Below are 16,699 nucleotides of genomic sequence, written 5' to 3'. Positions count from 1 at the left end.
ATCACTTCTTTGAGCAAGTTGTTTCAGTGTTCCACCATCCTCATTGTAAAAAATTTCTTCCTTATAAATAGTCTGAATCAATTCTCTTTTAGTTTAAAATCATTGCCCCTTGTCCTGGTAAAGGGTCTGTCCCCATCCTCCTTGGACTTGTCCTTGGTGAAGGGCTGGCTGTTCCAAATCAGCTCCCTGTCCTCCACATGCCTTAGTATAGCATCTAGGAGGGTTTGTTCCATGATCTTTCCAGGCACAGAGCTGAGGCTGATTGATAGGTTGGTGATTCTTAGGGACCTCCCTTCCACCCTTCTTAAAAGTTAGTAAAAAAATGGGAATCCCAGAGGACAACATAGTAAGGAAAATAAATCTGGATATTCCTAAATCCAAGTATTTCTAAGATCTTCCTAAGCACAGGACCACCTTTCAGTCACTGGGACAATTACGTCTGTGAGCAGCCCTCAGGCAAAAAGCACCAAGGTAAACAAACCTACCAAGCTTGAAGAAAGGAGCTCTGACTGCCCCTTCCACCGTGATGGGCACGTTCCCCAGGACACTCTTTGCTGGTACTACGATGTAAATGAGGCCACCCCAGAGGCAGGAAATGGATTGTTTCTGGCAGGCAACATCACAGGTGCGGATCACCACTGGTGCCCGTTTCAGCTCCTTGGCTTTAGAGAGGTCATCCGTGTGACACCCAACCTGCACCTGGCAAGCAGAAGTGTAGGAACAGCTGGTCAAAGGTGTGCCAGTGTGACCTGGCAGACTGACCTCAGCACCCACTGAGCTCTCCACTGCAGCACTGTCCCTGCAGAGGACGCACACAGAAGCAGCCTTCTGACTCCAGCCTAGTCCTTGTCTCAGTCTTACAGCTCTTCTCCCACTATTCCTGGCTCAAGTGCATCCTTCACCAGCAGGTCAGAGTCCTGCAGTGATTTCTTCCACTGCACTGCACTTGCATTGATCACTCCTCCACCCTTCCCCAGCATCGGTCACTTCCTATAACATAATTTGGAGAAATGTTGTCATGACTGGCTTCTTTTATTGTGCCTCCTCCTTAGACCTCTATTAATAAAACAGACAGCATGTGGCTGCAGGACCAGACAGAAGCATCTGAGTTAACTTTGCATTTCAGCTGCAGGGAGATCACTGCAAAAATATCCAAGCAGGTAAGCATTTGCTTCTGTTGTACTCTGCAGAACAGGATCCCAAGTAACAGTGCCTATCTCATCTGGATACACCTACATGAGCAGTAGTGACAGCACTGTCAAAGGACTTTATGAGCCATCTGGAGAGATGGAATCAAGTTTGGTTCATAGAAGGGCCCAAGTACTTATCCTGGACCTGAAAATTATCTTGATCAGGTTTTTTTTTTGCACCATAACAGAACAAAATCCAACAGCCCTCAAGCAGCAGCCACACTCAATCATCCCGCCAGCACACAGAATGGGAGGAATGCAAAAGAAAAGCGTGGGGACACAAGGCGACGAAACTATGACAAAGCATTTAAAATGCCACAGGGTGGCAGCAGCAGGAAAGGGCGGCAAGGGTAGAAAAAGCCATAAAGGAGAAAACCCTTCCCCGCGCTATTTTTGAGCGCGCACTCGACAAATACACTGGTGCATACCAACGCCAAGCAGAGAGATTTTACCTTCAGACCAGCACCGACCACCAGGCAGGGACACGTTATCACTGCTGTGTGCCCTTCGGGGAGGTAGAGTCCTGTGCTCCTCCAGGCTGTCTTTCCTAAAACATAAGAGAACACAGTCCTAAACAGTCAAGGACTGCTTTGTCTGGACCATTACAGATCCTGGGGGTTTCAAGTTGCAACAGGAGGATAATCTTCCATCCTTTCCTTTTGCCATGTCTCATTTACCCAACTTGTCAGAAATACATTTTCAAATAAATGAACAAAATCATCACACCATTAGCAAGCAAGCCCATCCAGATTTACACTTCTGGAAACACCAAGCTTAAATGTGCTTAGTAGTATCTTCTAAAAATGAGAAGGATTTAAAAAAAAAAAAAAAAAGAAAAGGATTTAAAAAAAACAAAAAGACCTTCTTATCCTACAGACCTTATAAGAGCTGTGGTGGGATTACACAACTGAAGTTGTAATGGTCATAAAATATTTCCCAATAACAGACTGAGAGTGCCATCACATTTGTCCTTAGTGACTGGTCCAGCACAAACTGGACCCACAGGAATTGTCATTTCTAGCTGACTGAAGTGATGAGAAAGCCTCAAGAGATCATTCTAGGTGTACCTGTAAGAAGGGTACCACTACAATTCATCATGTTTCTATAGACAGTCTTCCCATGAAAATGCAAGTCTCTTCAGCATAAATCTCTTTAAACACTTGCAATTTACAGAATTCTCAGTGCAAAACCTATCCATCTCTACTGTACTGGTCAGGCAGATTCCACTACCTAATTCTGACATGAAGTTTACTTAGGCATATTTCAATTCAAACACTAGAAGTCCTAAAAAGAGCTGAACTGTCATTAAGCACCCAACTTACAACCTTTCCTGTCATCCAAGAAAGCAGAACCAGTTTTGTCAAGCAAAACCTAATCCAATGAAAAATGCAAATTAGACTATATGATATTGTGTTACCAGTTCATCTCAGTTTTCCTGAATTGTACCAAAGGCAGTTTTGAAATGGTGCTCAGGGTTTGCTAGCTTTTTCTTTTTTGTTTATGTGAAATGACACAAATTCTGAGTATTTTCTGCTTTTCTCCTGACTCATTAGTATTAAAACCAGTGAGAAGTTATTCTACAACTTTTCACTCTGCACAGCCACTTCGCTCAGAATTGCCATTCCAGAACAGTCTCCTTTATCTTATTAGAACAATTTGGAAACAACTCCTCTAAATCATATTCTAATACCAAACAAATCTGTCCAGGGGCCAAAATTTACTAGTGGAATTTAAACCAGTTTAAACATATCAGTTGTGAGCAGGAATCTCAGCAAGCTGGATACAAGGCCCAAGCTTAGACAAATAATTTATGGTATATTTACCCAATACTTTGGCTTCAGTGGCAATGTCAGCCCAAGAAGGTCCCGCCATACTTCCAGTCTCTTCACTCCCAAAATCAGATCTTCCCTCCATTGTGCTGATACACCAAGCTATGGGACTGTGCTACAACTCAGGCTGAAATTACCTAGATAACAAATAAACTTTTTGTTTCTTACTCCCACCTCTTTGCAGGATGGCTCCATAGATGCCTGTATCAGCACAACTATGGGAATGGCAATGTAGAGTCTAGGGCTTCTCAGAGAAACTTTCTTGCCAAAACCATTGTGCCATGCAAATGCCTTGTGGTACCACTTGGAGGTTCTTCTCCTGCCAGTGCCTATGCACCAATAGGGAGAAAGCAGGAATTCCATGGGGTGTTTCAGGTGCTAAAATTAGGGCTAGCCACAAAAGGAGCCTGTCTGCCACTGCACTGAGCTCAGTCTCCTCTCAAGCCCATGGTGAAATTGCACATCTATGCCCGTGTTCACACATACATAGGCCCACTGAAGGCGGGCACCCCACTGATCCCAACAACAGGATGCCTTGAGAGGAAGAGAGGTAAGTCCTCACCTGGGTTTGTGCCATCGATTTCCACAGTGACAGGGAAGGCACAGACCCCAGCAGCAGATTTCTGCACCAGAGCTGCGCTGTCTGTCATGTGGAGGGACAGCTCGGTGGCCATGCAGAGAAGCACTGCCTCTTTGGAGCTGCTCTTGACCGGGCAGTGCCTGCTGACCTGCGGGATCCCAGTCCTCTTGAGCACTTTGGTCAGGATGCGGTGGAGCGAAGCGTATGCTGGGCAGTCGTGGGCTGGGATGTGCAGGAAGGCAGCGCAGTCCTGCGCCAGGGGGTGCAGCCAGCCCTTCAGGGGCTCCGTGAGCTCCTGATGGCCCTGCAGCTGCGTGCTGAAGAGCAGCAGCGCCCTGCGGAAGTGGTAGTGCTGCCCCGGCCCCACGGGTGGGTACTTGGCCGCCCGGCCGCTCCGCCCCAGGATGCTCAGCCCAAAGCGGTTCAGGATCCTGTTGCCAGGATACTTTGCCACAGCGGCTTGGCCACAGTTCTGGGAAGCCCAGTACCAGGCCTGGCCCCCCACCAGCAGGCCACCTCCCTCTGCCACGAAAGCGTGGATCCGCTCGGCTTCTCTGTCGCTGTAAGAAGTGCAGCAGTACACGCTGATGTCACCTGTCAGCTGTGACACCTGCGACTTCACCTCTACCTGAGGCAGCAGGCCACACAGCTTCTGCAGGCTGGGATCCACCCCCACCAGCCCCTTCCTCCCGGCATCCAGCCAGGAGACAGCATTGAGCAGGAACCTGGCCAGCTTCGGGGAGAACAGTTGGCTCTCATGGCTCGCCACCACCACGCGGCCACGGCCGTAGCGTGCGGCAGCCAAGAGGCAGCGCTGGGAGCGGTCCAGGCACAGCGGGAAGGAGAGGGCTCCGTGCACCAGCAAGGTGGAGGGAATGCCCCCCGTCACCAAATCCAGCTCCGACACACCGCGCAGGAGAAACTCGGCGTCAAGGCTCAGGTTGGCCTGGTGCCTGCAGAACCAAGAGAGGTCCAGGTTAGCCCCCAGCCCAGAATCCTCAGAACAAAACAACTGGTGTCATAGCTGAAACTTAAGGAGTTCTTGATTTCACAGAATATTCTGAATTGGACGGATCATTGAGTCCAGCTCTTAACGGAGTGGTTCATATAGGGATCAAACCCATCTCCTTGAGACTATTAGGAGCACTATGTTCTAACCAACTGAGCTATTCTCAGTGGCCATCCTTGTCTCTTCTTTCTCCTTCGTCCCAGGGCATCATGTTGTCAGTTCTTTTGTTAAAAAAGAAAAATCCATCAATGCTTCATTTTTCTCTTTTTAAAGCCTCAGTTACTACAGCTAAGCAAATCTGTAGGAATCTCAGCCCTCATTTAAAAATTTAAATAAATAGGTCAAAAGGAAGGTTCTAGACCTCTGTCATTGAAGAGCCACTTAAAAATCTAAATACATTGCAGAAATTCAAAAATCAGATCCTTCACAGTCTTTTAAACTGCAGATTTAAACCGCACATAATGTGGGAATCAGCGGGTCTCCTTTAAGAGAAACTTTCTCTATTTGCTCCACCCTAGGCTTAATAAACTAGATGAGCCCAGAAGATTTCTGTGCCTTTTCCCAAGCTCTGCCACTGTTGAGAACTGAAGAAGTGCTAGGACAGATGGGCTACACAGACAGGCAGACACACAGCTAGACAAATTGCGAGTAACTGGAAGTAGAATTAGAGCCTTAACACATACACCTCACATTACCTCACATTGCTGGTCTCCACAATAGAAAGAGATTAGACTGTGCAAGACTTTATCTCTATTTTCATATAACTCCTATATGCCACTGTGGAGAAAGACATGCTGAATTACTCTCATATGCTTTGTGTACACTTTCCCCTGGTTCTGCCAAGCAGTTTTCCCCCAACATCTGTGAAGGATCTGCTGTTACGTGACCATTGCTGCCAACTCAGTGAGAATAAATGACGCTGCCCTTCTTCATGCCCGTAGGATGGGAATTAAATCTGCAGCTCTTCTTTGGTTATCACTTTACTGAGACCCTTTGTCACACAGAGCATGTGTCCAGCCATATAGCACAGCCCCTGTCTCAGACTGAAGCCTGATTCTCTGCACACAAATCTGGCAAGAAGACCCAGATGTACAAAGCTGTTGTGTTACACAGAAACTGGAGACCTAAATTTCTCTGTGGCTCTGGCTTCAAACAAAACTCCCACAAAAACAACCTAAACAAGGTGTAATTCATCCTTAGTTACCATTTGAAGTCTTGTTAATTGTGATGTAATTTTTTTCTTCTGAATTCCCCACCCCTTTCCCTCTTCCATGCCCTGTGCATGAAGCAGTGGGAACATGCCTGTGCAGTGCAGGTTGTAACAAGAAGCAACCAGCAATTTTAATTAAGCAACCTAATTTGTTAGCTGTGCCCTAAGCATTTAACTGAATTAACTGAATTAAACAGCAGAGCTCTCTACTACCTTTACTGGAAAACAACAAAAAATATCAAATTCCATTAATTGTTTGAAAATATAAGAGATTTAGCATTCTACATGCACAAGGAAAAGAAGGAAGGAAAGACTTGCAGGGAGTTTTACTGTAATTGCTGTGGCTGTCACTACAGTGAAATGAAGCTGCCACACAGAGGAACTGCAGCAGCACTAATGCTTCTTGGAGAACCTGCTGTGCCTTATGTAACTTAGCAGAAAGTGGCAAGGGGAGGAAGAGAGCAGGGCAACATCCAGGTCTCCAATGCCTGGTCAGTTGTGCAATATGAGTCATAACAGCCCTGAGTTTTACACCTGATAATCCAGAACCTAAAGAGCCAGGCTGGAATCCCAAACAAACTGGGAGCACTGAGTTTTCCTGCCCACAGCCTGTTTCAGAAGCTGAGAAGGGAGGTGGCACCCAGCCTCAGCTCTGGCCACCTCCAGAGGCTTACCTGCAGAAGCAAATTCCTGCAAAGGAACAGGCTCAACAGGTTTAGCAGCTGTCAGCCAGAGCCTGGCCCAGAGAGCTGTCCTGCTGCTTCATCTCCAACCTGGTTTACAGCTGTAGGAAAATTGCTCTGAATGTAGGGATGTGTGGGGATACAGAGAGGAGTTCCTCCTCCTGTCCCTGTTTTGCTGCATTTCACTCAGGTACACTTGATCAGGCCGGCTGCTCTAAAAGATGCCTCCTCTCATCTCCTCCTCTTAGAATGGATTCCCTGGGCCTGCTGCCCTGGAAGCAGTTGAAGACAGCATCCTTTCCAATTGCAAAGAATGGGAAAGTCCCCTTTAAATTGGAAGGCAACAATTCCATGCTGGTTATTAAAGAATCACATTCACCTTCACCTCTCACCTCCCAAATCTTCTACAAACAGCTCACCCGCATAACCTAACTGGTGGATTAAAGACAGGGCAATTAAGGTACTCACGGGACAACTAATGGGATCTTGGGAATCTTCTTGGCGACTTTGAAGACGCCTTTTTCCACGGTGTTTCCTGTGAAGTACACGCCAGCCACGCTGGTCACCTGGTTCCCAGGGAATTCGAACAGCACCTTCTCCTTGCCGTGCTGGCTCGCCCAGTACCAGGCTTGGCCTCCAACAAGCAGCCCTCCACCCCCTTTGACAAAGTCCACGATGCCTTTGGCCTGGGAGCTGTCATAGGCGTCCATACAGAACACCCCCATGGACGGGCTGGGCTCTGCCCCCACCTGCACTTGGGTGCCAGCCTCGAGCAGCATCTGGGACAGGGAATCCAGCCGAGGATGAACCCCAACCAGGGCCTCCGGGCAAGGCTTGAGCCACTCCATGGCATTTCTGAGGAACTGGGAGAACTTGGGGCTCTTCAGGATTCCTTCATGGGAAACAACCACCATCCGGCCTTTCCCATACTGTGAAACAGCAATCAGAACCTGCTTCTTAGCGCTCAGGAGCACAGGGTAGGCGTCCTCTCCAACAAGGAGCAGCTCACAGGGAACAAAACCTCCAGTGAAGTCCCATGACCCGACACCATCCACTAACCGCTCGTAGGTGGCACAGGGCTTCATCTCCAGGACACTTCTGTCTGGAAGAGAGAAGAACATCCATTACAGTAAAGTTCAGCAATAAGGAACAGCTGTAACAACCCTATGGAGCAATTTTTCTTGTTGGCTAGTAGGAATTCTAAACAAAGAGGAATCAGATTTGTGGATACAACTTTTCCGGGGATTTGGTTTGTTTGTTCTTTTATTTGTTTGCTTGTTTTAGCTTTGTTATCACACTATTTACACATTTAAATAGAAGTTATAAGTATACCATGATTATGGAGACAAAATGACTGTTTGTAACAAATTCTGATATGCACCATGGAGGAAAATAGGGAGATAAAGATATTCACTCTCACATTAACAATTTATTTGAAGAGGGAGAGTGCCAGAAGCTCCAGGAAGTCTACTAGGAACTTGTATGGTAGAAGTGGTTTACACAGAACAGCCAGAAAATGAAAAGGCTGTATCAACACAATGCACAATATAATTCAAACATGCAGTTCACATTTTAGCTCCCAATTGGGTATGTACAGAGCTACATGCTGTTGCTGCAACATGTTCTACTTTTCTACCTCCGTTTAGGCACTATAAGCCTGTGCTTAGTATTAGGAAGTGCTGTGAGGGAGAGGAAAGTCAGCAAAAATGATGGACATGCCCAGCTTCCCAGCAATAACTTTACAGTACCCATGAGAAGTAAGGAGAGTGTACTGACCTCGACTGCCAAGCCCTTTGAGGTCTGTGAGTGACACTGCTCTGCTAAGGCTCCCTTGGTTTGAAAGTTTGGCTCAGCTTTTTCCTGAAGCTGTCTTCTGCTGATCTTGGGTAGCTGTGGCTGTGCAAACAGGAAGGTTTTGAGGTATGAAACTCTGACCCAGTCCCACCCAGTTTGTGTCATTCAGGATTCCGATGAATGGCTTTGAGCACAACACCTATGCTGCTCTGAAGGGGCGTGTTCCTTTCCCTGGCAGCATCCCGTGCCAACACCAGGCTTCACACACACTTCATATTTGGCCACCCGGAAAGCAAACCCTTGTCATCCAAACACAGGAAAATGGCAAGTCCTGGAGAAGCTGCAGCCTTGATCTGGATTTATCACAAGCCCCAGGGTGGTTAGAAACAGCAACCTGCTCTAGAATGACAGTATCACTTATCCTCTCTGGTTGTGTTTGGAAGTGCTGTTTTTCACCAAAACTATCATGGGACTCCACTATTGTCTTGCATATGAGTCATGAGTCAAAGCTGCTGATTAACATAGGATAAAAACTACGATGCCCAATTACCAAGTGCTTGATTGCTGGCTTAGTCTGAACCCCGGCTTTGTGTCCCTGGGTTTGATGAAGCCCTACATGTACAAGGTGTAAATGCTTTAGGGTGTTTTACTACAAATCATGCAGCAAAGTAGTAATGCAGCCTTGGAAAACACTGAAGGTTTTTTTTTTTTTTGGTGGTTTCTGTGGATTTGATACTAATGTACCTATAACTGTACTACACTGACCATGGTGCAAGGGAGAGGAAAAGCAGGTGGATAGTTTCAGCAACTCATATTAAGCGACAGAATCACAACTACTGAATGGTTTGGGTTGGAAAGGGACTTAACATATAGTTTCAAACCTTTTGCCATGGGCAGGAACCCTTTCCACTAGACCAGGTGCTCAAAGTTCCATTCAACCTGGCCTTGAACTCCTCCAGGGATGGGGCATCCACAGCTTCTCCAGGCAACCTGTGCCAGTATCTTACCATCATCAGCAAACAATTTCTTCCTAATATCTAATATAAATCTGCCCTCTTTCAAGTCATTCCCCTTTGTCCCGTCACTCACTACATGCCTTTGCAAAAAGTCCCTCTCCAGCTCTCTTGTAGCCCCCTTTAAGTACTGGAAGGGGCTCTAAGGTATACCTGGAACCTTCTCCAGGCTGAACAACCCCAACTTTCTCAGCCTGTCTCCACAGAAGACACACTCCAGCCCTCTGATCATCTTGGTGGCCTCCTCTGGACTTGTTCCAAGATGTCTATGTTTTCCTTCTACTAGGAACCCCAGAGCTGAATGTATCACCCCAGGTAGGGTCTCACAAGACCAGAAGGGCAGAATCCCCTCCCTTGCCCTGCTGTTTTATGCTGCTTTGGATGCAGCCCAGGGCACGGGTGGTTTTCTAGGCTGGGAATGTACATTGCCAGGTCATGTTGGACTTCTGGTCAAACCAACACCCTCAAGTCCTCCTTGGCAGGGCTGCTCTCAATTAATTTTCCACCCAGCCTGTATTTGTGCTTGGGATTGTTCCTCAGTTATTCCACATGAGGAGAAACCACAGGACTAGGTTTGATGTAAGATCAGCAAACTTCTTAGCCCCCACCTTTCTTCTTATCACAGGATCTGAAAGCTAACTCTACACGCTGGACCTAGGAACACTCCTGCTCCCTGGCATTTATCCAGAACAAGGAGCAGATGTTTTGGAAAGGATGTTAACTCTCTTCATTGAAAGCAATTGCAACCATATAACAGAATTCCCAATTCCTATGTAATCACAACTTTTCCATTTCAAAGGCATGAAGCATTTCAGAGTGGAGAGAAAAAGTGCACACATTAGACCCCAAGCAGACACAACTACAAATGATCTCCTCTTTCTAGAGAAGGGAGAAAACTCTGCAGGAACAGAGAACATACATGTCTGACAAGAATTGAAGGAAGCTGCAGAAGACTGAGCTGGCTGTCTCTCACATCAGTTAGGAGGAAACAACCGGTAGACCTGGGCCCATGCAGAAGGAAGATCTTGGCTCCTAGCTGCCTCCCCTCTTAACGTGGAAACAAAAAATCTCCATGACACTATCTCAAAACAAAGATTCTGAATTCCTTGTCTTCCTTCCCACACCTTCTACCTCTCACCTCCAGAGAGTTCCTACTCCCTGTAGAGCTGAGAACACCGTGAGAGCAGATATTGGAGCAAACATTTATAAACCTTGGCAGATTACTAAATCTATCCTAGCCTTTCTTCTGTCTCTGGAAAACAAAAAAAAATGTGATGGGAAGATAATTTGATTTCACTAAATGCAGACTTAAGATTCTGTCATCTGCTGTCCAAAAGCCATCACACACAGGCAAAATAGCTATGATTCAAAGGCAGGAATACCCCTTGGTCCACTCAGGAAGAGTATCTGTGAGACAGAGGACCTGGGCAAGTTCTGAGGGTGAATATGGGAATAGTTTTTGTGTGTTAAGTAGTTAGTCACCTTCAGGCGAGTCTTTAATGTTCCCACCAAATACAGGAGGACTTCCATGAGTAAAAATTATGGGATTGTAAAGTATCTGTGAACTATAGGACAAAAGAGGCAAGACAGGCACGGAGATATCTCACCTGTTAAGAACACAGGTAGCCTAAGAGAGTGAGACACATCACTTCAAGGGATTTGGCTGCTCTTCCTCATTAGGGTGGTCTCCTGTGTTTTCCAGTCTTTCCACTCTTTCATATTTGCAATCTAGCTGTCTGCACGGTAACTAAGAATCAAGAATGCTGCAAAGTCTGTAAGCAGTAAGGAACTGGTGGACTCTTGCTTCTTTCCATGTTTATCAACAAATTGAGCAAGGAGAGGAATTTGCTGAAGAGACGGCATTTGCTGAAGAGACAAAAATACTTATTTTCATTGTCTGTCCATCAGCAACAAGGTTTTAAACTGAAAGAGGGTAGATTTCATAGATTTGGCTATAAGGAAGAAATTTTTTATGGTAACAGTAACGAAACACTGTAACAATCCAAACATCCATGCTGACATTCTTCTCACACAGCCAGAGAAAAGGGATGGGGAAGTGGGAGGAAGCCAAGCAAGAAGCTTGCATGGGAAACACAAAATTAGAAAAAAATACATTAAGAAAACCCTTCCAGAGTTACATAATAAAAGTAGAAAAAACAAAGTTAAATACATCTGAAGGAAAGAGAGCCAAAGAAAAAGCAGATTAGGTTGCAAATTAATGAGAACTCTAAAATTAGATCACGATAGCAATTACAAAGGAAGACACTGCAGGTATTTATTTCTTTTTAAAAATGACAGTCCTAAGAGTTATTAGGAAACATACTGAAAATTGATAAAACCTAAAAAAATATATTTTTTTTTAGTAAAAGTGCAGCAGAATCAATTAGGCAATTACCATGTGTAATTACTATTATTGGCATTATTTTCACGTGGCACTTAAAGCAATAGATTATAAAACATTACCATTTCCAAGCCTAGTAAAATGTTGCAGTGGTTTAAGGAAAAAAACATGTATTGCCCATCTTTTCTGGTGGTGTTACCATGCACACATTAGGGTACACTCACTGGCTAGTGAGATGCAAAGAAATAGAAAATCTGAATGTCTAAACATACATTTGTCCAGTAATCTTAATTGCTTTCAAAGCAAGGAAAGAACAAAATGAAAGCAACTGATAAAACATGATCAGGTATGTTTAAATTAATTTTGCATTTGGAAAGATAAATAATATCTTAATTATAATTCAGTCTACTAAATTTCTGTGAGTTGAAAGTTAGCTAATGAGCTATGATTGGTAAAGACAAGGATACACTGAATCAGAAGAGATGCCTATACAAACAAGTACTTTTTGAAAATCTTTACCTGGGATCTAAAAAGGACAGCATATATCACATAAATTAAATCACTAAATAATAGAAATCAATGTAGAGAAGCACAGCAGAAATCATAACCTTATTAGAGAACAATTTTTAAAAAATGAGACCTTGCCTAATTGTAAGTCCTGTGGTCTGTAATTTTAGAAAAGTGTTGACATCTCTTGGTGAACAGGGAGCTGAGCAGTGCAGAAATCTCCAGGAAATGCAGACACAGAGCCCTTTTCCAGTCTGGCACTGGAAGGGTTGAGTCTCATTTGCATGCCTGCTGTGTACCAGCTCAGATCACTCCCCTGTAAATGCTGCTCGGTTTGAAAGCAGGGGATGAGTGAACACCGAAAAGGAGCAGAAAAGAGATCTGATGCTCTTTGTGTGTGGGCCGTGCCAATCTCCTGCAGTCCGCAGTGACGCGGTCATGAATATGGAAAAACAACAACTTTATCCCTCCCAAACCAAAAGGATGGCACGGAATTTGCTTTGCTATATCCTGCTGGGGAGCAAGGGAAAGCAGGGATACTGGGACAGCTCAGTGAAGCTGAGACTGAAGAACAGGCAGGGCATAACTCAGGTGGCAGGCAGCTTAATAATCTATCACTAACATGTCACACAAAATACGAGTGTAGGGTCAGAAGGTTTGTGCAGACATCAATGGCAGCACTGCTTATTGCAATAAAAAAATGTGCAATTCCATAAACTGAGCATTTCTTCCTCCTTATCACCATTATTTTTTACAATGCAGCACACAGAAATAATTAAAGCTGTCCCTGATCTATTAAGTCACATTCTTTTCCAGCTCAGTATAAGTGTGGCACACCAACAGATGAGTATCTGGGGTTTCCTTGGAATTTCAACAGTAACCAAACAATCCCTCAGAAGAAATGCATGCCAAATTAAAAAAAAAAAAAAAAACCAAAAGAAAAAAACCGAACAAGTTTACTTAACCCTTTGTTACAATCCATCAATGTTTTAAGCCTTACTTCAAATAACATGGGTGCACAAATTATCGCTGTTGCCCATGGTGCATGAGCTATCTTATTTGTACTAGTTTCCCCAGGAAGGTCTTCACGCTCAAACTATGCTGGCTTGGATTTTGTGTTCCCTGGCAGCTGGCATCAGGGTGTCCCTGCTGATGTCTGGCTGTCTACACCTGCCAGCTGGTGGCCAGTGCCAGTCAACACAGAATGTTGTGGCTTCTGCCTTTATTCCTTTCTTACACCCTGTGCTCAAGCCCTTCCAAGGCAATCAAGCATGAACCCAGTGCTCTTGATGAGTGTGGCTTCAGTTCCTGTTCCAATCACAAAGTAATAGTCAGGGTCATTCCTTTTTTGGTTACTCTGCTGTTATCTCGAAATGTCATCTTTGAGCTTGTACAGACACGCATTCCTCACTTCTTTTCCCAGTTCCGGGAGTCTGCTGTGCCAGCATGATCAACACAGCTGGGCAAGTGAACTTCCAGGCCACAGTGTGACACAGTGGGGCTTTGGTCAACCCACACAGCACAGTAACTCCAGCCATGGCACACCTGGGAAGCCTTTGACAGGTCCTCCCTGATGGGCTTTAGGCCACCTTGAATCCTGCCCTTGTTGCCTGTGTAGGTCCTGTTGATAAAGCTGTGTTTGAGCTGTGCTGCCCTATGCCATCTTTTATGTTTTAAGTTCAAGCCTTGTTATCTTTAGGAAGTCTTTATATAAACCTATTCCTGAATCTAGCATGTTGCTGACCAGCTTTAGGTTGGCTTCATGTCCTGGGAGGCTGTTGCAGACCCCTGCAGGAATTTGTTGTTTTTTTCAGGACATTTTACTGCTCAGAATGTTCTCTGCTGCCTTAGGCAATCATCTCACTTGTCTTCTGCTCTGCCTGAAAGCTATAGCCAAAATTTTCATTTTCTCTTCACCTAAGCATACCCATCAAGTTCTGAAATCTTTCCTTTGTGCCTGCAATGTATCTTCTGAGAACAGGCCTGACATAAGGTGCCTTTACGATGCTGTGGCACTATAAGCAAGCCTTAAAAGAGGCTTAAAAAAGAGACCATTCCAACCTGCCATCCCTCCATCCACACCCTACTGGAAGCATTATAGCATTGACATCACCCCAGACACTCACTGTTGTTTTGCTGCTGTCTCTGTCCCCTTTTCCATAAAGCCCTGCACATACAGCCCTTCAGGGAGACCTTCAAACAGTGTCTAAACAGTCTTTGAAAAGTTACTAAGGAACATAACTTGCAGTACTTGGTTTACATTACTTATGTATAAGAGCTTGCACTGCTATGTTGAAAACTAGCGGATGGCCGGAAATATGAGCTGTATAACATCTGTAAATGATCTCCACTAAAAGATCTCCTTTCCTTTCTACTACTTATCAATTTATTAAACTTGGTTCTAGCATGTTTGGCAGTTGTAGGTAATTTGGCACCAATTACACATACTGGAATTTTCAAATGCTAGATTATGAAATAGAAAACACGGAGCTGAAAAAGTACCAGTACCAAAGAGAAACTTCATTGCCAAACTTAAGACAGAATGGCCTGCAAAGATTTATTTTAAACCAACATATAGTTGGTTTATTATTAGATAAAAAAAATATGTCAGATGCATTGAGAGCGTAGGAGAACTTGGGTGCTAATGCTGACTAGAGATTGTAAATTTAGCACCCTACAGAATCATTAGATGAAGAATTATCTCCTGTGTTTTTACTGTGCCTCCCCCAACAAGACCTGCTAGACCTGTGGGACCAGAACCAACTTAGATGCTTCTCTCCATGCTCCTCAGTGTATCCAGGTCTAGAGTCTATGCACAGAACCAGCTTTGTACCTCCTACAGATCTAATCTGCAATCAAGTAACTCATCCATGTTAAATTGCAGATTGTGAGCAGCTAAAAGTTTCTAGACCTAAATGCATGCAGAAACCACATTCCTCTCCTTCTTTGCCCTCTCCCTTCTTACTCAGATTGAAAGTAAACTAAAGTGTACGTTTGCGGGGGGGGGGGGGGGGGGGGGGGGTGTGAAAATCATGTTCTTTCTCAGGGTAAACCTGCAGATTTTCCAGTTTACACCCAGCTGCCGGAGTAACTACAGGTTCTTTCAGTCTCTTTTGCTACTGCTTTCCTTTGACACCAGCAGAGCCCACCTCAGGCTGCCGGAGTCGCTGTGCACCAGGCACAGACACAGCTCTATGTTGGCACAGAGCAGGTCAAACGCAGCCCGCACCCTCCTCACAGAGCAAGCCCCCACGCCAGGGATTTGCATTGGGAGCGCCGCGAGACGGCAATGCGGCTTGGAAAGGCAGCTCCGGGACAGCGCGCCCGCCGGCGAGCCTCCTGTCTCCTCCCGTCACCGCTTCTGATGCTGAAGGCTCAGCAGCGCGCTGCACGCCAGCATCAGGCGCGGCGGGCGCAGCACAGGCGGGCGGCTCCGCGCCGCTCCCGCCGCCCGGCGCGGCTCCGCAGCCGCGGGCGGAGCTGCGCTGCGCCGGCCCCGCGCCCAGCACCCACCGGGAAAGCAGAGGGAGCGGGCGGGAAGGAAAGTTCAAGAACAGCCGGGAAAGGTGCCCCCCTATGCGAGGAGTGGGCAAAGCTGCAGCTGCGCGGCCAGGGGGCGGGTGTTCAAGGCTTGCAGTGGAAGGTTGAGCGTATTTAATGCTTTTGCTTTATTTATAGTGAAGGTGATGGGTAAGGTACTAGCCTGATTTTTATATTACTGGTTTTTGCAAATAATTTGGCTGAATGTACCATACCATCCGGGAGGCACGTACAGATGCTGAGTAGCCCAGAATTAGGTCTGCTAATTCCTGCATATTTGTACTAATGTTCTTCATATTAAGTGGGAGCACCTTCTACTTTATGCATCCCTAAATACTCCAGCAGCAGGTTGATGCACAAATCAGTGCTACTTTACCTGGATGGATACAGACGGGCAAGCCACGTACCTTACACAGTGTCCTAAGCATGTCTTTACCTTTCCTGGTCCTGGGTGACAAAATGCTTTCAAGCACACGGCTCCTAATAGGACCGCAACCAAGGGATGCCCGAACTCCGGCTTGCTGTCGGCACGGTGCTTCTGTGCCCACTTGTACTACCTTTCCTGGGACCACCTAGTGCCGCATGGTGGGCAAAAAGAATATGAGCCATGCATCTGCACAGGGTTGCTAACACTGAGGAGTCAGACGCATTACTTTTATTGTAACTACAGCTTTCAATAAAGCTTCCCCAGGGCAGGACGCAGCAGTTCCTCTTCGCTGCTGGGCCGGGCTCTCCTGCATCACCAGCGAGAGGTGGGCGCACCTGCACGGCAAGCTCAGCGCTGTAAAAGCGAGCCCTCCCTCCTGCCATAAATAAACTCTTCTTCCTCCTCCTCTTCTGCGCCCCCATCACCCCGGAGTATAACGCGGCCAGGCGGCTGCCTTACCCCCGCCGTCCTCTCCACCCCCGGGGGCGACGCACACTTTCACCCCGGCCCCTGGCACAGCCGGGCGCTTTGCGGCAGCGGCTCTAGAAACTTCTCGGTCCCTCCCTCTCCCCTCCC

General features: G+C 46.1%; 1 protein-coding gene across 13 annotated transcripts in view; it reads right to left on the bottom strand.

Moving 5' to 3' along the window:
* TCAF2 (TRPM8 channel associated factor 2) overlaps positions 1 to 16,695 on the bottom strand; it is a 29,692-nt gene extending 12,997 nt beyond the window's left edge. For 2 of the 13 annotated variants that reach the window (XR_014953311.1, XM_085573439.1), the window contains exons 1-4: positions 6,970 to 15,587; positions 3,582 to 4,552; positions 1,643 to 1,737; positions 486 to 699 (exon numbers count right to left, since the gene is read on the bottom strand). Coding sequence is in view for 12 of the 13 variants with exons in the window: in XM_085573439.1 (XP_085429565.1) it covers positions 486 to 699; positions 1,643 to 1,737; positions 3,582 to 4,552; positions 6,970 to 7,622 (1,933 nt within the window). In the remaining variant the exon portion in view is untranslated. Of the gene's footprint in view, positions 1 to 485; positions 700 to 1,642; positions 1,738 to 3,581; positions 4,553 to 6,969; positions 15,588 to 16,103 lie in introns of those variants that run through there. The other 11 variants (XM_085573491.1, XM_085573496.1, XM_085573514.1 and 8 more) reach the window with 11 other exon arrangements.
* Between the last annotated feature and the right edge of the window lie 4 nt (positions 16,696 to 16,699).

This window comes from Lonchura striata, chromosome 1 (assembly GCF_050655825.1).
Source record: "Lonchura striata isolate lonStrDom1 chromosome 1, ASM5065582v1, whole genome shotgun sequence".
NCBI classification, from domain to species: Eukaryota; Metazoa; Chordata; class Aves; order Passeriformes; family Estrildidae; genus Lonchura; species Lonchura striata.
The sequence above is the reverse complement of the archived record's forward strand: the minus strand, read 5'-3'. Positions and strand labels throughout refer to the sequence as shown.